At 38.0% G+C, this 21,728-nt stretch overlaps 2 protein-coding genes across 3 annotated transcripts in view; one reads left to right on the forward strand and one right to left on the reverse strand.

The window, feature by feature from the left end:
- Window positions 1-21,728, reverse strand: part of LOC125314150 (tRNA(His) guanylyltransferase 2-like) — a 206,931-nt gene that overhangs the window by 156,853 nt on the left and 28,350 nt on the right. The window lies entirely within an intron of this gene.
- On the forward strand, window positions 16,958-21,501 carry LOC125314186 (probable ATP synthase 24 kDa subunit, mitochondrial). The gene is made up of 7 exons (XM_048275692.1): window positions 16,958-17,105; window positions 17,808-17,901; window positions 18,348-18,492; window positions 19,019-19,129; window positions 19,375-19,521; window positions 20,198-20,320; window positions 21,005-21,501. The coding sequence occupies exons 1-7, from the start codon at window positions 17,067-17,069 to the stop codon at window positions 21,066-21,068; spliced, it is 723 nt and encodes a 240-aa protein (XP_048131649.1). The 5' UTR covers window positions 16,958-17,066; the 3' UTR covers window positions 21,069-21,501.

Consider the following 21,728-nt stretch of genomic DNA (forward strand, 5'->3'; position numbering starts at 1 on the left):
TAAAATAGCTAGTCAATAAAAAATATTTTTATTATCAATAATAATTTATATTCAAATATATCTATAAGAGAATATTTTTAGGAAAATAATTTTCAAATCATTCTTTTTTTTTTTACGAAACAACCAAAGCCTAAGTAATGAATTGATTTTCTACTTATAATGACTGGATGCACTCAAGTGTAATGACAGACCGAAAATTTGATATTAGAGGAGGCGAACTAATTTATTTTGGTTATATATAATATGTCTAAGTTTTTATGGAAAATTTTCCTCTTATGAAGGAGAAATTCTTAACTCGGGAGCGAGGCCACCACTAGCTCTCTAAGGCTGTGTTTGGAAAGGCTTTTGGGGAAATTTTTTAGGAAAATGCAAATGTTTTTAGTCCGAAGGGATTTGGTGAAATACAAAAGTTGTTTGGTAAACTATAATTGAATGAGCGATTGAAGAGCAATTTTTTGAAGACTTGTCCAAGGGCTAGCTTGGGGGTGAAGAAGTATAAAAGGAAAATCCATTGTGACCGATCCGAGGGAGATCAGAACATATAATTCCAAAGTGTTTGAGATGTTCAGATTCATATACTTGTTCTCGAGAGCTACATTTTTTTATCTTTGAAAGGTTTTGTAAGAGTGAAAAAGTGTAACATCGCTTGTAACCTTTCAACGATTCATCTAGTGGAATCCAGCCAATCGGTTGTCATCGTGAGAGAGTGGACGAATGCTTATCAAAGCCGAATCACTTTGTGTGCAATTCTCTTTTACTCTAAACTCCCTTTACTGTGTTTAGACCATTGCACGTCTTGTTCTGAATTTGCTACTGAACTTACTCGGATTCTGTTTTAATTTGTTTGAATTCCGCATTAAATTTCAAAATCGTTCACAATTGCCTATTCACCCTCCTTTAGGTGATATTGCTAGATGTCGCGACCTAAAAAAAATAAACGAGTTTATTTTCGGGCTAATGGATTATTAGGTTAATTAATTAACTAACCTAACTCGGACTCTCCCAAGTCCATACCAAATCGCAACTTAAGGTTCAAATAATTAACATGCAACGTGTTTTGAATTTGGAGTCGCCACTAATCATTTTCGGTAGGTTGATTAGAAACCTAAATAAAATAGCGGGAGAAAACTATCTTATTTCCGCGAACCGGAGATTTTGAATTCGGGGATTTGGTTACGTCAGATTTCTCTAACGCCCTTTCGGTACCATTTTCATGAAAAATATTTGATTTGGCAATTTTGATGGATTTTACTCGAAATTCAAAGATGCAATTTTTTTGGTTTTTTCTTCTTTTTTATGGGGATGTAAAACATTGAACTTTGTACGATATACACCATGGGTGATTTAGAAAGAAAGAAAATGCAGCCAATCACGAGTATTTATAAAAATAAATTAACATGTAATAATGCTAAAATTTGAAACACGTGGCATGTCTAAAATAAACAAACAAATATTCAAACCAAACGATTACATTTTTGTAGATCGAGATGGAAAGGATTACCTTCTATTACACAAAATCTTACTCACATATACGTTATAGTTCCCTTCAAGATCTCGGAGCTGGAAGAACGCGGCTGTCGTCGAAAATGGCAAGCAATGGCCTTGTTGGGTTGCGAGGGGCGAAATATGTGTCGGGACTCGTCGAAGATGATGCTCGACTAAAACACTTTTCTTCACTCTCGAATTTTCTCTTCTGATTTTTCTCAAGAACTCTCTTTTTCCTCTCTAAAAATTCCTCTCAAAAACTCTCTCAAAACTCTCTCAATTCTCTTCCACTCTTCCTAAAAAACTCTCTCAATTCTCTTCTACTCTCTCTCTCAATTCTCTTCCACTTCCCCCTTCTCAAGAACTCTTCCTCTTTTATAGCCAAATTTCACCATCCTCTTTTCACCATCTTCCCTTCTCCATCTTCTCTTCTTCATCTTCTCTTCACCATCTTCCCTTCATCATCTTCCCTTCATCATCTTCCCTTCTTCATCTTCTCTTCATCACCTTCCCTTCATCATCTTCCCTTCATTATCTTCCCTTCTTCATCTTCTCTTGGTATTTGCAATGCAGTCCCCGAAATTTCAAGTATTTGCAATACAGTCCCTGAAGTTTTAAGCATTTGCAATATAGTCCCTGAAGTTTCAAATCTTCTCGGTGTATTTTTCCATCCCATGCCTAGTCTAGACGCATGCTAAATTAAGTGTTCTGTTTGCCCAATTATATGCCAATGCAATGTACGCTAAAAATAAATATGTGAGAAGATTTTTATTTAGAACTAAAATTAGTTCTAATTTTTATGCAAAAAATAGATTAGTCAAAATTTAGGCGTCAACAGCTGCCCCTCTTTGAGTGGAGGCTCGTAGAGGTTCCGCTCAAAGACAAAATTGAATCCTAAATTTTGATAGTGCAAATTATGGATGAACTTTTTTGGCGGGAGTTTTAATCCCATTTTTTTTAATGTAATGAAGTGATGCATGATATGCAAGACTGTAAATAACATGTGTCATAATTCCTCTTTTCCATGTTAGAGAAACATGCACATGGATCGCATACAAGAATACCTGTTTTACCAAATTTCTCGTAAGCTAATGGTTCTCTTAATTTCCAAGTTTCTTTTTGCAGATGCAAGGATTTTAAGGTATTTGGCCTATCCGTTATCGAGACTTCTCCCTAATGCAAGACAGCGCAAGATATGTGTGTCGTTTGAGATCACAAGAGCTACGTCGTTGTGAGTCGAAAGAAGTGGGATCAAGTTCACAAGAGCTACGTCGTTGTGAGTTGATTAAATGTCGAAATCGCCAGTGCATATGTCTTCACGATTCGATAAAGGGGAACCAAAATCATAAGAGCTACGTCGTTATGATTTGGTTTGGATCAAAAATATGGGTGCTTATGTCTTCATGATTTGATAAAGGAGCCGAAAATCATAAGAGCTATGTCATTATGAGCCGACTAAAGGTCAAGATCACCAGTGCATACGTCTTCGTGATTCGATACCGAAATCATAAGAGCTACGTCGTTATGATTTGAAGAGATGTCAAGATCGCCGGTGCATATGTCTTCACGTCCCGAGATTGAAACCATAAGAGCTACGTCGTTATGATTTGATAAGATGTCAAGATCGCCGGTGCATATGTCTTCACGTCCCGAGATTGAAACCATAAGAGCTACGTCGTTATGATTTGATAAGATGTCAAGATCGCCAGTGCATATGTCTACACGACTTGACGGAAGAGGCATATTGCCCGAATTGAACAATATTTGATAGGAGCACCATCGAATGGAATCGATAAGTACAAAAGGGGCATATTGCTCGAGATTGAATCATAACAACTATCATGAGAAGAGTTGTTAATTTGAAAAGGGGTTCGGAAAACTTACCCGGGTTCTCCAAACGATTAATCAAGGAACGAAGCGATTGTCGTATCGTACCCGATAGGCATTTGCCACAGAAACTTGCTCATTCAATAATCCTTGGATGAATTTCGAGACCTTGGGAGGGAACTCGAACATCGGGAATGTATTACCTATCATAGAATGTCGAGGTAACACACACAAACATATTCAACAATGAGTATAATGCAATCACTCATACTATGGTTCATGCATAACCATTCTGTCAAGTTTGCATTACCAATTTTGTCTAGGGAGGTTCTCACATTACGAATACCTCGAATGTGAGCTGAATGGGGGACTTCGGTCCGAAAGGGCTTTCTCTCACTCTCGAGAAAAGCTATTTATCCTGTCTGCAGGATTCAAGAGAAATCACTCAATCTTTCCATCATCGCATTCGATAAGGATCCAAGTAATCTCGCAATTGATACGACCGAGTCGATCCGGGAGGTCTTGATTAGGACCGTAATGAGAGCTAGGTCAAAGGTTTACAAAGGGGACTCCGGTTGAGTCAAGGTCTGCTGAAATGAATTTCTTCATCATTTGCTCCGGATTTACAAGTCAAGAATCCTGCAAAAATGAGAGAGAAATAATCTTGCTCGAACTTCTTCGAGTGATGCTTAAAATCATTTAACTCTACGTTAACTCAAGTGCCCTAATCGGAAGAGACTTTGGAGGGTTATAACGTAGGCTAGGATTGGGGACCGAGGAACGAAAAGGCTCGTTTTGGCTCGAAATTAAATGAGAAGGGGCTTGACGTTGGTGATCATCGTTGACTAGTCACCGATCTTGGTCTTCCGGAAATGTCTTCTTTAAAGAATACCATCATTGAATGAGGGATGGTAGATTTCTACCGAAAATTGCACTTTGCAACCGATTTCTTGGGGAGTCTTCTTCATAACAAGTGTCCGTCAAGGATTTGCAAGAGACACAATGCAAACATGTACATGGAATTTACAACTTAACGAGGCAAAAACGTACATTCAAAATTCAGAAGTACTTTACAAATGAATGTGCATTGGCCTTACTTTTGGTAGGCACTTTGCTTTTCCTATGCTTGAAATTTTCGTATGAGATCGGTCTTTGCTTTTCTTACTCCCGACTCTCATTTTTCTTTTTTTCTTCTTTTTTTTTTTTTCGAGAAGAGATTTCTTTTCCTTTTTCTTTGAGAGCTCTTCGACATCTCTTTATTTTACTTTTTTTTTTTTTTTTTTTTTTTTTTTCGAGAGCGGGCCCTTCTCCTTTAAGCTGAGTTTGCCTCTCCTTTTTTTTACAATCCCATGATTTTGAACCAGGAATTACAACAAACATAAACATTTACAAAGAAAAATTATGTAAACATAAAAAATCTAGCATACAAGAAATGAGTCCATTCGGGAATTGTCTGTTGACCCGACCATCTCCAATTCTAATCCTTGGGAAAATGCTATCTTCGTCTTTGGAATGAGCAAATGATCACCAACAAGGGTTTAAGAAATGAATTTGCAGGCTCAAGTGGGCTATGCAAAGAATGAAGTGTATAGGATAGAGAAGTGAATGCTCTTCATCATCCTAAGGCACTTGAATTAAAATTCGAGTATAAATGCAAAGAAACACCCGAAGATTAATGTTAGTCCCAGCAAGAAAATTTCTAACCATTTGCCTCGTGTTGCCGCTGGAATTAACTCGTCTGGACCCCGATGTGGGGTGGTTCTTGGCAGGGGTAAAGAAATGAAACAACCGCTCAAAAGGGGTAATCAATGGATCACCCGTAGTGTTTGGGATAGAGAACTGAATGCCTCTGTCATTTCGGCTATCGTACCTTTTGCGAGAAAACCTTTTACCTTGTGAAATGCGGAACTTTGCCACCGTTCATCTCGCCCGAAAAGATTGGACGTGTTTGGGAAAGGATTGCCTTTCATCATCCTGCCCTGCCCCATTCCATACATTCGATGTATCTTATGTAGTTCATGTTCCTTATTCAGAGTTGGTAAATTAAACATGAGGAACAGTCATGCGCAAACTATGCAATGTATGAGTATTTTTGAGCATATAAAATGCAGCAACTTTTTATCTTGGTGGACAGAATTCGCAAGCACATAAGAAACTTCTTAGGGGCGTGGATTGGGAGTTGCCCCCGCTCATGCAAATGAGTTGCAAAAACTTCATTATCTGGTTCGAGACATGAGATTGTCAAAGGCTTCAGGAATTTCTTATTTCATTAATTTTTCGGGGAGAATGGATACTTCCCTATCCGGAAAGGCAGTGACCCCTGTAAAAATCAAAAGGGAAAGCATCAATGTACGTTCTCATGTTCTAAACGAGTTGAAACGATCTTGCTTTACCCTTGTACGTATTCCTTGCGAACTTTGAATTGAAAAGATCGATTCATCCGGATCGGATTGTATGTTTGTGATGTTATCTCTCCGGTTTTGTAACCATTTGGGCTGAGCTTCAATCGGCATTGAACTGCGAAGTAAAAAGATTTTTATTAATCTTTGTACATTGACGCCAAATCCTAGGATCGAACCCGAGACGCCTCGGACCACTATCATTCCCCCGACCACTAAGCTGTGGTGTTGGTGATTTTCAACTTGTCATTGACATTCATCGGGATCCGATTGTACCCGGAGAAACCGTCCATGAATGAGAACAATTCAAACCTCCGCAAGACCGAATACGCCCATCCTTCTTTATGACTGGGACTATATTGGCAACCAATCAGAATATTCTGTAGTCTCAAGGAATCCGACGTCAAGCACCTTCATGACTTCCTCTTTGATCTTCTGGACCAATTCTAGTCCGGCCCTCCTTGACTTTTGCACCACTGGCTTAGCCGAAAGATCCGTCGGCAAACAATGTTCGACAATGGAACGGTCAAGACCGGGCATATCTCGCATAGGACCGAGGCGAAAATGTCCTAGTAATCCTTCGGGAGCTTAGTCAAGCGCTCAGTCATCTCTTTGGAAAGGTTTGCCCCGATCTTAACATCTTTAGGGTTTTCCGCATCGCCTAGGTCGACCGAGACAGTTTGTTCACCGGTCAAGGGCTTGATCTCCTCATGTCGTTCGAAATCCCGACGAATTTCCTCATAATCTGGACTGGACTCATCTAAGTCGTATACTTCTGGATCCACTAAGTTCCCCTCCCCTTGAAACATAAAGTAACAAAATCAAAAGGACAAACGGGGCTTAATTGCGGTATGATTTTTTTGAAGAACTTTTTTTTATTTTTATTTTTTCAAAACCGTGGGACATGAATTCTTGAAGAAGCCCAACCCTCGGTTCTTACCATGATGACAAACTTGTTGGTCGTTGGTTATCGTCATCGGGTTAGTTTGGGATACTTCAACAAGATTCGAAAAATGGTGCAATTTTATTGATATGAAATTACATCTTCTAGGAAAGAAAATCCAAGAGTGCAAGACATAATAGAAATCCAAATGCGATCCAAAACCTAAAGGAAACAGAAAATGTCCCACGTAGGGGATTGCATAAACATAAAGATGTTACTCTGAATCTAAACCCTCCAGTGGATCATCACATATGGCATTAATGAATGATTTGGAAGGTTTAGGCGCCGGGTAAGGTTCCTCCTTATGCGCTCCGTCTTCGGATATAGCAGCAATGGTTACATCATCAAAACAACCGGCGATATCGAAGACTCCTTCATCCTTACTAGCACCAACCTCGTCGATTCCCAGCCCGAATACAGCATTAACTTTACCGGAATGATCCGGCAAAGGATTATTCTGGACATTTGGCTGTTTGTTGCCTTGGAATGAGAATGCTTTAGAATCCGGGAGATCTTGAATCCGATGCTTCGAAGACAAAACAGCCATCGGTGTCATGTCCAAGCTCCCCGCAGTGGTAATCACATTTCTTCGATGGATCATATCTCGGCAAGCTCGTATTCATTGGGTCGTAGAGGCTCGGAAGTCGGTAAACCTCTCTTACGCAGAACCGCAAGTACTGCGACGGGGTTCCCGGTAGAGGGGTAAACCGCCGAGGAGACCGTTGATTCCCTCTTTGTCGTTGCATGCCGAAATTAGCCTGCTGGCGATTAGGAATCTGTACGGCGGCGTCCGGGTCGTGGGTTTTTGGCTGTAGGTCATGTTGACTGTGGGGCCGACTCCTTGTCTTTCCTTACCACAAACCTCTTAGTCGTCATGGCAACATCACCGTACCAACCTTTCTTCATGCCGTTCTCGATTTCTTCAGCCATTGCGATGAGATGGCTGAATGACGTGGCAAGCAGATCCCAAAATTCGAGTTCTCATAATCGGCGGCGGGGTGGAAACAAACAATTTCATGAGTTCCCTTTCGGGAGGGACTGGGTTTCAGTCGAGATGCCACGTTCCTCCACCTAGTGGCATATTGCTTGATTGTTTCTTCCTTTTTCATCTCAAGTCGCTCAAGGTCCTCTCTGGTGGTGAGCACGTCCAAGTTAAAGCTGAAATGTTTGATGAAAGCATTAGCTGCCTTCTCCCAATCATCCATCCGGTAGATCTCGTAGTCCGTATACCATCTCATGGCAGCTTCTTTTAAACTAGCCTGGAAGGTCTGAACCATTAAGGGACCGTTGGTCACATGCTTATTCATTCTTGCCTGGTACATCCGGACGTGCTTGAACCCGGGTTGGAAGTTCCATCATACTTCTCAAAGTCGGGCATCTTGAACTTCTCCGCACCGTGACCTTTGAAAAGACAGACATGTGTCAATCAGGGTATGTTGTGAGTCCCCTCAACCTCTCGGATCCCTCTGTTCCATTTGGGCCAACAGTTTGACCGTATCACCATTCAACCCGGGGCCCACGGGGTTGGCTTGAGGGATTGGGACTACGGGCGGCGTGCTCGAGTTCACGCCCGTGATGATCACATCCTCTAGCGGCATTGTCGGATAGGGAGTAGCTTCTAGGGCTTTACCGACGTTGTCCGTAGGAGGAATTAGAGCAGGAATGGTTAGCGGCGGGCTGGAGGTGGATGATTGAAGTTTGACGGCAAAGGCGGCCATCATTTCCTCCATCTTTCGGGACATCATCCCTTCAAAGCGCTCAGTCAAGGAGCCAAGTTTCTCATCCGGGGCAGCACTAACGGTGGCGTTGATGTCGGCCATCCTTTTTGCTGCGATCGGGTGATATGTGGAGGATCCGTGATAAATTACCTGTACACAGTAACAAACCCAAAATGAGTACAGGGAGCAAGAATAGCGAGCCGGCCCATGGCATCCCTCTAGACTCAAACGAACAAAGTGATTATGACCAAAGGATTGAAACATGTAATTTTCAGTTTATCCGCTTTTACGAAAAAATTCATATTAATTCGCACGTTGATCAAAACATGTCCAAATTTTACGAGCTTGTAGTTGAGAAGATGATGAACAACTTTTATGTTGGCCAATCGGACTAGAAATGCACGGGTCAAATCAGTTTAATGTGTTTTTCCAAAAAATCACATTCAGAAAACTGTTATAACCGCAGGTAGTTGAAAAAACGAAAGGCCATCTTAAATTATGAATTTAATTCTGAAATTTTGTAGGATATTAGTTGAAACATAGGTCTACAACTTTCGTGTTTGGCACTTACTCAAAGCTCGATCGTAGAATTTAGTAAAAATCGCACAACAAGAACAAGCCAAATCGAAATGAGGACAACCGATGAAATTGTAAAAGCTACGGAAGCAAAGTGCGAAATTGGAAATAAGACAACGATACTCCTAAACCATGGACCAGCTCAAAATAAAAATGAGATAATAGGGTAAAAGAGACAAGAAATTACCGTTCATAGGAAGAAAATGTCAATCACAAAGACATGCGCATGAATTGTGAGTTTAAATCTTATTCTATCTATCCAAAAGGCTTTTGCAAAGTGAAATGATGAACGAAACGACATGTCGCAGCCTCGCGCGCAATCATCATGACTAGTCGCAGCCTCGCGTACAATAGTCATGACTAGTCGGGTTCAATCACTTCGGCTTGGTTCGGTCGACAAGGGCAATTCTCATGCATCATAGCCTCACGTGCATAAGAACGACCCTTGAGCCATTTTTTGAAAAAATTTTCGGGATCCGGGATGGGATAACCTTTAGCGAAGCCTTACCGCCAAGGTTAAAGGACCATCTAAATACCATCTTAAAACTATTGGTGTGACTCAGGTCCGGTCACGGGTTGTGTGCGATGTAGTGCAAAGACGATAAATCATGCACAACAATTAAAAGCAAACACCGCTTCAATGATTCAAAAGTTAAATCACAATTCCAATTCACCAAGCACGCAAAACAAAGGGTTAGTCAATCACTCCTCCCCTTATAACTCCCAATCTGCAAAAGCATTTAACACCTAAGAATGAGAATTCAACCAAAGTTTGCCAAATCAAGTGATTCCTTTTTCATGAAATTATCTCGGCCTAAGTCCTCTTAAATTCCCAAATGAGTCGCCAAGTGTCGCGACCTAAAAAAAATAAACGAGTTTATTTTCGGGCTAATGGATTATTAGGTTAATTAATTAACTAACCTAACTCGGACTCTCCCAAGTCCATACCAAATCGCAACTTAAGGTTCAAATAATTAACATGCAACGTGTTTTGAATTTGGAGTCGCCACTAATCATTTTCGGTAGGTTGATTAGAAACCTAAATAAAATAGCGGGAGAAAACTATCTTATTTCCGCGAACCGGAGATTTTGAATTCGGGGATTTGGTTACGTCGGATTTCTCTAACGCCCTTTCGGTACCATTTTCATGAAAAATATTTGATTTGGCAATTTTGATGGATTTTACTCGAAATTCAAAGATGCAATTTTTTGGTTTTTTCTTCTTTTTTATGGGGATGTAAAACATTGAACTTTGTACGATATACACCATGGGTGATTTAGAAAGAAAGAAAATGCAGCCGATCACGAGTATTTATAAAAATAAATTAACATGTAATAATGCTAAAATTTGAAACACGTGGCATGTCTAAAATAAACAAACAAATATTCAAACCAAACGATTACATTTTTGTAGATCGAGATGGAAAGGATTACCTTCTATTACACAAAATCTTACTCACATATACGTTATAGTTCCCTTCAAGATCTCGGAGCTGGAAGAACGCGGCTGTCGTCGAAAATGGCAAGCAATGGCCTTGTTGGGTTGCGAGGGGCGAAATATGTGTCGGGACTCGTCGAAGATGATGCTCGACTAAAACACTTTTCTTCACTCTCGAATTTTCTCTTCTGATTTTTCTCAAGAACTCTCTTTTTCCTCTCTAAAAATTCCTCTCAAAAACTCTCTCAAAACTCTCTCAATTCTCTTCCACTCTTCCTAAAAAACTCTCTCAATTCTCTTCTACTCTCTCTCTCAATTCTCTTCCACTTCCCCCTTCTCAAGAACTCTTCCTCTTTTATAGCCAAATTTCACCATCCTCTTTTCACCATCTTCCCTTCTCCATCTTCTCTTCTTCATCTTCTCTTCACCATCTTCCCTTCATCATCTTCCCTTCATCATCTTCCCTTCTTCATCTTCTCTTCATCACCTTCCCTTCATCATCTTCCCTTCATTATCTTCCCTTCTTCATCTTCTCTTGGTATTTGCAATGCAGTCCCCGAAATTTCAAGTATTTGCACATACGATCCCTGAAGTTTTAAGCATTTGCAATATAGTCCCTGAAGTTTCAAATCTTCTCGGTGTATTTTTCCATCCCATGCCTAGTCTAGACGCATGCTAAATTAAGTGTTCTGTTTGCCCAATTATATGCCAATGCAATGTACGCTAAAAATAAATATGTGAGAAGATTTTTATTTAGAACTAAAATTAGTTCTAATTTTTATGCAAAAAATAGATTAGTCAAAATTTAGGCGTCAACACTAGATACAACACAATTTTCAAAGTCTGATCTTATTGTAGCGCACCTCCAAAATTCATTTGAGCACTACAGTTCTTGGTCAAATTCTCGTGCTGAAAAACCAGTTGAATCTTTCAATTTTGCACGCCGGCTGGATAGAGATCAGGGGGGACTAATGGACAAATTTGTCGGTCGATCACTAAAATATGTGGAGTCAAAGAGGAGGTACATTTATTCAATTGCTGATCAATATAAGTGCGTGGAAAAGTAAATGAACCTACAAAGAAAGTGGCTATTCACAGAAAGCAATTGTGGCCGCAATCCTGAATGAAGGCAAGCATCTAAAATTTCCAGGGCATGCACTCTCTTACTGGACACTTTCAAAGACTCAAATGTTTTTTTTTTCCTAGCATTTATACAAGGAGAAAGCCATCAGTATGACTAGTTGTAAGCAACTGGAAACTTAGTCCAATTGAATTGTTCATGGCATGCTCTCTGACTGGTAACTCCAAGACAATTCTACAGTTGAACTCGTCAATGGGGCTAAAATCCTGACAACAGCAAGATGGTTAGACTAAGCAAATTTGATTATAGTAATCTCTTGCCATCACAATCAAGGAAAGAATTCGCATCACATGCCCCCGGCAATATACCTTATATCGTATAAGAGGGATCAAGTTACTTGCTATTAATGATTAATTAATCAACTCTCTTTTAGTCTGATTTATTTCATTTTGGGTTTTGTCTAGTAATAATTCTTGCATTAAGTATTTCAAAATACATGTTTTCCTTACATTCACAAAAAAAAATTATCCAAAAAATCCTAAATCTATGGTACTTTAGCTATTTAGTCCTAAACTTTTTAATTTTACCAATTGAATCCTAAACCTTTTCACATTTGGCCAATTAAGTCAATTTGATCAATTTTAAGTGAAAATCGCTCACATAGACGTTGGCCGTCCCACGTGATACAGCTGGCACTAACGCCAACAATTTTTATAATTTTTGTTTTCTTTTTATTTCTTTCTTTTCCTTTTTTTTCTACCGAGTCCGGCGACCTTCATTGGCCACTTGACGAGGGCGGCCAAGCCCTCGCCGATCGGGGCCAGTGGTTAGTGAGGGTTGGTAGGCCCTTGCATGTGACCGGGGAGGGTTAGCTAGCGACCTCGCTAGGCTTGGAAGGAAAATAATAATAATAATAATAAAGACATTAAAAAAATAAAAATTTTGTCCACGTTAACATCGGATATGCCACGTAGGATGGCCGGCCTTCATGTCAATAATTTTCTGCTAAAATTTGATGGATGGACTCAATTGACAAAACATGAAAAGGCTTAGATAAGATTGAAGGATTTAGGACTAGATTAACCAAAATGCAATAGCTTTATGGCTTTTTTGATAATTTTCTCTGCGTTCATTTGTCCCACTTTGAAAAGCCATCTCTTATTTGTTTTTACAAGTGGGTTTACTTAAGACAAAAAGATACTTGGAGTGTCAATATTTATGTACGGTGCCCATTTTAGTGCCAATAATTTTTTATCACTTAAATTTTAATTTTTTTGAGAAACGATTATTTCAGTACCAACTCTGGTGAGCTTTGCCGAAAATCCGACATGACATCTACGTGGCTCACCCGAGCATCCAAGTCAGCAATAACAAAAAAGCCAAAAGTTAAAAATATTAAAAACTAAAACATAAGCTAAAAGACATTAAAAGAAAAAAGCAAAATACTTTGTTGCAGCGGCGAGAGCAACCTAGCAATCTTCCCTTTTTTAATTTTTAAATTTTTTAGTTAGTTAACTTATTTTTAAATTTAATTAAATATTACACAAATGTCATGTGGACACCAAGTGGACTAACTTTTTTAAAAACAAATCCACATAATATTAAAAAATTAATAAAAAAAAATATCATGTGTCTTGTTTGACCGGAATTGGCACTTAAGTGATCATTTTTGGTCGAAATTGATACTTAAGTGATAGTTTTTTCTCTAATTTGAAACTTGAGTGATAAAAAAAAAATATTGACATCAAAGTGAGCATCATACACAAATATTGACACTCCAAGTGTCCTTTTGCCCGTGAAATTATGGTTAGTAAAGTAATTAAGGTTTCGGTTCTATCAACAGCAAGTTGCATATGTTGAATTAGTCATATCGATGTCTCCGTATATAAAATATAAAAAAGTACGCAAATCGCTTGCCTGTGGGTTTCAAGGAAAATGGTTTCTTGACAGTACTTTCATAGACGATACAATCTCAATCGTAGATTCACACATCATCACCGCGTATTTTGCATAAAACATTTATTGATTGGGAGACCATGTGATAAAAAATAACCGACGGCATTGTTAGACTGTTAAACTAGCAGCTTATGAGTTCCAATGGGCCTTATATTCATTTTAGTATCTCTCTTTTCATGTGCAATTAAACTTTTTGATTGAACTTTTTAATATGGTATCAGAGCTAGGTTCCACCCCAAATTCGCATTGTGTGTCCCATTTAGTAGCAATCCCATGTGTTTGTCCTCGGTGCGGGCTGTATGTAAGAGGAGGTGCTAAAGTGTCCACATCAGTCGCCCGTGGAATTCGAATAGATAAGCTCTATTTGTTTCACGGAAATGAATGATTATAAAAAACCGATGTCTTAAAAATTATGCTTACAATAATCACTCAATGGAAAATGTTTTTATTATGGACAACAATTCATGTTTAAATATTTTTGTGGACGATGAAAATATATTTCGTTCATTTATTATACAGGTAATTATTCCTTGGACAATATTTTTCAACTCATCTATTTCGAGCAGAACAAACGCACCCTCATATTCATCTCGATGCCTCTTCACCAATCAGTCTAACTTTTGGTTGGGCTCTCTAGACAAATGATCAAAATGCAAAGGTACTCGAATAAGGAAGGTGGTTCTAGAAAGGGACAGTATAAAAGTTGCTAGACAACGTGGGCCGGCCTACTTCATTGCTCCTACAATCAAGCCCAATAGATGCACTTCTTCTTCTTCTTCTTCTTCTTCTGGTCATAATAGATGCTCTTTCTGTTGAAGGCCTTGAGTGATGATGGACTCTGCATATTCAATCTGGCTCGTATGATTTGAAAATCATTTTTTTTTTGGAAAAGATGTTTTGTATCGCTTATAAAAAATAAATAAGCAAAAAATATTCTCATCGTTCATTAAAATATTCAAACAATGGTTACATTTTTCACTGACTGATCATTTCAAGCGATCAAATTTTGGAAAATGTTTTCAAAATTATTCTTTTTTCGCAAATCAAACGTAGCCTTGAATTCGACGTTAAGATTTTCCATTTTTCTAGTGATACCTAGTAATTTCATCATCTTGTACAATTGATTAATTAAATTAATTAAACCAATGAACTACATCGATCTATTTTCTCTCGGCACCAAATTGTGGGTTGTTTCCTCACTTTTGGCCTCCAAATTCCTAAGTGACCCCAGCAAATAAGGCCTAAAATTTTTAAGGACCTGTATGGCAACTATTCTAGTTCTCCGATTTTGTTTCCCAAAATAAAAAAAGATGAAAATCCTGTTTGGTAACGTAAATGATTCTGATTCTATTTTTAAAAACAGTTTTAGAGCAAAAACAAGAATAAAAAAAAGCTGGTTCTAAAAAAAAGAACAACTTTTGAAAATTACAAAACATAATGAAATCCTACATCTTTCACTTTTCTCTTTCAATTCTCTTGTCAATTTTTCCTCAACTTAAAACAGAGCGAGATCTCATTTTCAAAGAAAAATATATAAGATAATAATATATAATAAAATCAATAAAATCAATAAAATCAATAAAATTCTCAAAAAATCAGAAAAATTTCAGAAAATCTCCAAAAATAGAAGAAGCTTAGATTAGACTAGTTTGACCTCATTTTCATAAATTTGAGCCTAGATTTTATAGATTTTATTCTTTTTTAGAAAAATCATAAATACTTTTGCAATTAAACTCAAACCACATGTCTCTAAGCCCTTAAGGTTTCATTAGGGTTTTATGATGCGATTTATCAATGCCATAATTTCTTGATTGTGCTCTTGATTTCATTGGTTGTGATTTGCCTATGTTTATGTATTTTAAACTTAGTATAGTTTTAGAAAATTTTGAAAAAAAAACAAGAATAATCATCGTGAACACTTAGCCAACTTTCGTTCTTAAGTTTTCGATGAATTAATACTGAGCTTTGATTTCCTAGAAGCAAAAACGCACAGCAATGTAGGGCAGTGGAATTCATTTTTTTTGCAGAAACAAGGGCGTCGTTCGTATCGATTATCCGCTCGCTAAAAAAAGTTTGATGAACCCCACAATAAATGGCGAAAATGACTCGTGATGATTCTTGATATTTATTTTTACATTTAAATATGCAATATATTATATAAGAGAATCAATATGATTTTTTTTTATTAATTCAAAATGTATGATGAAATTTCACGAAACAATTGCGTAATTATTTGATTTAAATGACAAAAATTGGGAAGAGCCATTGTTTTTGGAAACAGAAATTTTGTACAATTATCAAACGCGTTTTTGTTTCAGGAACAAAAATTTTGACCGATTGTTAAACGCATTCTGATTCTCTATAACTCATCCATGGAATAAAAAAAAAAAGACATTTTAATCGGAATCACTTTTTCGAATCAAAATGGCTGCCACATAGGCTTTAAGTGACTAGGGAAATTTTTTTTTATGGGGGACGAAGACGAGGGAATTGATATATTGGACCTTTAACATCGACATTAGACGGAAAGTACAATGAGGGAGCACAACGGCTTTATTTTCACGCTAAATAATATTTTTCACCAATTACACAGGATGGGTTTTGGCTTTGTCAGATTGACTCCGCGATACATGGTTTAAATATGAAAATCAAACGTAATGATGTAAAAGAGCTCCAAAATGTACGCATCCACACTCTAAAATCTTGAAATTGCTTGGTATTATCATATTCCATTTAATTGTAAATTTAACTGAGTTATACGATTACTTCATTTGCGGGAAAAAATTATTTTATTTGTGGAAAATTATTTCCATCTATTTCATTTCTTAATTAATTCAAGAGAAAATTTTAAATAAGAGCATGAGATGTCATCTTTGTTTTAAATAATGGTCTAAAGTGTCATAATTGTTTCAAAACAAATTCCTAAAGTGTCTTCTTTGTTTCAAAGAAAGGCATAACTAAAGATATTTTCATCATTTATATTTTCTAAATATTGTTTCCTTTTTTTTTTTTTCTTTCTTTCTTCATTGTTTTCCCTTCCTTTTTGCCGGTGATCGGTCTCGAGCGATGGTCGATCACCGGTGAGGGATGAGTGGCCTCGCATGTGGCCGGCAAGGGCAGCCCTCGCCAGATTAGGCTAGCCTAGGTAAGGCTGACGGCCGCCTGGGCAAGGTCGCTCGGCCCTCGTTGGTTGCCATTCCCTTCCTTGAAGGGAAAAATGAAAAAATAAAAAATATTTAGAAAATATAAATGACTAAAATACCGTTGGTCAGGCCTTGTTTTGATACAAAGAAAATATTTCAGGTCCTTATTTAAAATAAAATTCATTTTAAGTCTTTATTTGAGAAAATGATAGTATTTCGAGCCCTTATTTGAAATTTTGTCCTACTTCAAAGGCTTTTATGTAACTCATCCCTTATACAAAAATAATAAAATTTCATATTCATTTTATGTTGCCTTTTAGCTTTATTAATCAGGGTCATTTCCTCTATTAACTGTGGTAACCAGAGACTGAGAGTAGAGTTACCACTACCAGCACAATCGGAACAAAACAAAAGAAATCGAAACCCTACGACCCGGACTCTCTGACCTCTCCTTCTCTGGTCGACGAACGAAGAAGAAGAAGAAGAAGAAGAGGGCGATCATGGCGTTCACTTCTCGCCTCCTATCCAGGTCTCGGCAGGTGAGGACCCTCCAGATCTACGCGTCTTCTGTTCGCACTCTCTCTCTCCCTGTTCTTCAAATGCTGTCGCAATTTCCGCTCCATTGTGCTTTTTGTTCGCACTCGAGAAAACCGGATTTTTAATTCTTGGGTTCTTCGATCTGGAGCTAGCAATTCAGCTAGGGTTGAGCGATTTCGAGGTTTTATTTTATAGGAAATGCGGTTCCGGGGGCGAAACACACTAGATTTTGTCAGTGGGGAAACCGGTATACCGTTGGTGCTCTACATTGGATGTAGAGATCGCCGTTTTCGTTCGGGCGATCACTGATGATCTGTGCCGTTTTAGGGTAATTCTGTCTGTTGCTTTTCGTTGCGGGCGATTTGCTTTGGCAATTATGTTTCTGTGCACTTGAAGAGAACCATGTGTGACTAGTAGTAATTGACCTCAATTTTTTGTTTTTAGTTTCTTCCTAGACGTTCCTTTTGGTTGCTGACGAACTTTAGAGCACATGATTCGGATTAGGGGGTTTTTCTATTCTACTTAGTTAGAAACAGTGACTTTAATATCATCATGCCTAATTTAGATGGAAATGACTGTCATATTACAGTCCATTAGCTGTGGCCTTCTGCGCATTTCACAGCACTGTTTAGTTTCTTAATAGATTTGTCAGTTTCTTTGCTGACATTGATTAATTTGACATGCTTCTGCTTTTATTCGCTCAGTTGTGTGGTATTCAGACAATTTTACTGCGGGACCATGCTGCACCTGTCCGTTTGTTTGCCAAAGAAGCTGCTCCTCCTGCCCTCAAGGGAGATGGTGAGTCGTCATAAACTTTAGTCTGTCCTGCTGCATTTTTAGTGAAAATCAGTGTCGTTCATGAACATGAAGTTGGTTATCATTGCTTTGCGGACAAATGCTGCATCTTTTTAAGGTTAAAAGAAAGAACATGCTTCTTATACTTCTTAAGCTACTTTTCCACTCTGTAAAGTATGATGCATGTAAACTTACCCAAATTCTTGCTGATGCAACTGATAATTACTACAAGAGCGAAATTTTCCGCAATGGTAGCTGTGGAAAATCACTGGTTTGACTGACGACTTATCTTGAGACTTCTCTGTGGGAATTCACCAGGAGCAGATAGCTGTAAAACTGAAGTAAAATTAACTTTGGATGTACTTTCATGCTTCTATGATTGAGGTAGAGAATTCCCAGCACCAAGGCTTATCTCTGACTGAGTGCTGACATGGTCATTGTTAAAAAAGAGATGTTGAAGGGTATCTTTCTGGAGGTCAAGAAGAAGTTTGAGACTGCCATAGGAGTTTTGAGGAAGGAAAAAATTACCATTGCCCCTGAAGATCCAGCTGCAGTGGCTCAGTACTCGAAGGTCATGAAGACAGTAAGAGAGAAGTAATCTTTCTGCTTCCTTTTCAGCTTATCCTTGCAATGGCTTTCTCCTGCATCGTGTTTCGAGCATTGTCCTTTGTTCTTTTCCTTGGAAGCAAGAGGTTTTTGCATGAGTGTGTATTTTGCGTCTTGGATAAGATTGTAGATGCTCCTACTATTTCTGAATTTGTCTCATATATTTATTGATGTCTGAAATGGAGACGGAGCAGCTGCTTAGCCGTGGAACTTTTTAATCGCACTTTGACATATCAAAGAAAATTACTTTTAGGTTGAGGATCTAATAAATGCCGTCTCTGGAGTAATTACTCAGTTCACGAGTGCTAGATACAGGTTATGGTCCAGGCTCATGTGTCTATCAATATGCCTCCATGTGTGGCCATTTCCTAATTTGTCAACTAACTTAAACTTTGGGGATTGGCAGGATGAATTTGAGCGTGTCTCTGTTTGTTGAGGAGCAGAGAGGATAAGTTATCTGATCTCTTGATTGGTTGTATGATGAACTGATTAGTCCTGTTCTTCTATCCCACAGGGCGGATTTGTTCTCGGAATCACAGAGGATCCAGTACACAATCCAGACACGTACGCAGGACATACCAGATGCTCGTACATATCTTTTGACTTTGAAGGAGATTCGAATCAAGTATGTTTACTCTGATACATAATGCTTGCTTCTATATTTGTAACTTTGTAAGACCAGTGCCTAGCTTCTTTCTCTAATGGTCCAAAATTTTATGCATAAACTACTTTACTATTTTTTTTTTTGTTCTGGATTTGTATGAAATGCTCTGATAATGTCTGCTCGTATCATATGCTTTTACATTAAGTGAAAACGATTTCTTTCTGTACTTATTTTTGGTGAGTACTTAAAGCCAATGCTTTTTGCAGGAGAGGTCTTACTGATGACCTTGGTGCAGAGGCAATGATGATGGATGCATTGGAGAAAGTTGAAAAGGAAATTAAGAAGCCGCTTATGAGAAACGACAAGAAAGGAATGGCTCTTCTCATGGCAGAGTTTGATAAGGTCAATAAGAAGTAAGTGCTTGTGTTGCTAGGTCTTATTTCTCGGTTTTCTTGTATAATGTGGCACGTTCATGCTAGCTTTCAATTTAAATGTTTTTTTAATTCTTTTTTTTTTTTTTAAATTTTATTGTGTGTATAAATATCACATAGGGATATGGTTGTTTGGAATTAAACTAATCGCAAATGGGATTAACAAATGAAAATGGGGTTTTATTTGGCCATGGGTTGATGAGAATAGCCTCGCATTCTACATTTACTGATATATGAGCCAAACTGAAGGTATACCGAAGTATGGCTTGTTTAAGGTAGTTGAAGCACTACTCTGTTAGCATAAGAGACTGAATCATTTGTTATGCTAGATTTAGCACTTTTCACTTGGAAGGTGTGGAAGCATGTCTTCTGGAGACAATTTTTGTCTCTTCTGTAAGTGCACTTGCCAGAGTCAAAATGCTAGTTGATAGCATGGGTGCTAGGTTCTTATTCTGCCGTTTGATTTGACCCAATTCTGACTTTGGTTGGATGAGAAACTTTGATAATCGTTTGTTGACCTGAGTTTTCCACTATCATTTAATGCTTTTCCTTTTTTGCTCTGCTGATATGTAGCTTCTTCTGCTTGATGTGCTGCTTATGACATTATTTTTTGTCATGATCTACTTATGACATTATTTTATGTCATTTGTTACGCTAGGCTTGGAATTCGCAAGGAAGATCTGCCAAAGTATGAGGAGCAGTTGGAACTTAAGATTGCCAAAGCACAATTGGAGGAGTTGAAGAAAAATGCTCTTGAAGCTATGGAAACCCAGATGAAGAGGCAAGTATTTCCGTACTTTCATTATCAAGGCAAATCAGTTTGTCTCATTATGTGTAGATGGTGCAGTTTTTATTTGTGTAGATGAACTTATATTAACCCCTGCTTATGTTACTTGAGAACATTGTGCATGTGCTTGAAATGTCCAAATTTTTCTGTTTGCTAAAGATAAGAGTATATGGAAATCATCATTATACTTAGGCTCCGTCCATTTCATGGAAAATGAATTGTTTGGAAACTACTTTCCTAAACACGATTCGCTTATATTGCTAAAAAAAATAAATGAACGAAAGTATTTTTATCGTAAAAAACAATCTAGATATAAATTGTTATCGATAATAAAAGCAATTTTTTCATTGGCTAGTTATTTTAGGCGATACAAGCGATTAGTTTTAGGAAAATGTTTTTCAAATCATTCCTTCTCCGCGAAACCAAACCAATCATTAAATCGTGAACAGATTCATTGGAAGCAAATAGAGAAAAATGCTGAAAGAAGTCCGGTCTTAATATATCTGGAAACCATCATTGTCTACAGCAATTTATTTTAAACAATAGTTATATTTTGTAAGCAGACTGTTTGACCTAGATAGCCTGTGCTGAGAAGTATGAATTAGGTGCAATTTTGACAACTGCAAATGCTTTTGAATATTTGTTTCTTCAATTACTTTTAGCTATGTTTCGTTTCAGGGAAGAATTTAAGGATGAGCAAATGGTTGACGTGAAGTCCTTGGATATCAGAAACTTCATCTGAGACAAGATTCTGTTCAAATTGGTTGATCAATTGTTGAAAGAACGGAGAAGGAAAGTCAGTTTGACAATGCTTTTGCTTCTTCTTGTTTTCTTCAATAAAGTAACTGAATGGAAAATGCTATCCTGGGACCGAGACATTATATGCTGTTTTTTATCCTAAAATCACATACGGTGATGTCACTAGGAGAGAGCATTTCTTATTTTTTTAATGCACTTTTAGACTTGATGGAGGTTTTCCCTCTGAGTCTGGCTTGCATTTAGATTGGAAGGCTGCTAATGTTGATCGCTGAGTTCATAAATAGTGGCTCCTTGATGTGTTATTGTTGGGCACATCGGCCATTCTGCTTTGAGTTATCGGATCTTGTCTTATGTGCAGAACAGAAAATAAATAATGATATGATCTAAGTGCTGAGATGGCACTGTGTTCTGCATCAGCGCAGGTCCGTAATATTTTCCCCTTGACATGGTGCTCGAGCAGGCGAGATCACATTTGACAGTTCCGCCCCCTTAGTATTCTCTTGCAGAGTATCTCACATGGCACTGGACTCTTCCATGGGTCATCTTTTGTGGTTAATGATTATTTACCGGTCAAGTTATCATCAGTTTACTCGATTCTCATTGGAGCTTTGCTCTAAAAAATCATTTGAAAATCCTCTTCCAG

This window comes from Rhodamnia argentea, chromosome 1 (genome assembly GCF_020921035.1).
Source record: "Rhodamnia argentea isolate NSW1041297 chromosome 1, ASM2092103v1, whole genome shotgun sequence".
Classification (NCBI taxonomy): domain Eukaryota; kingdom Viridiplantae; phylum Streptophyta; class Magnoliopsida; order Myrtales; family Myrtaceae; genus Rhodamnia; species Rhodamnia argentea.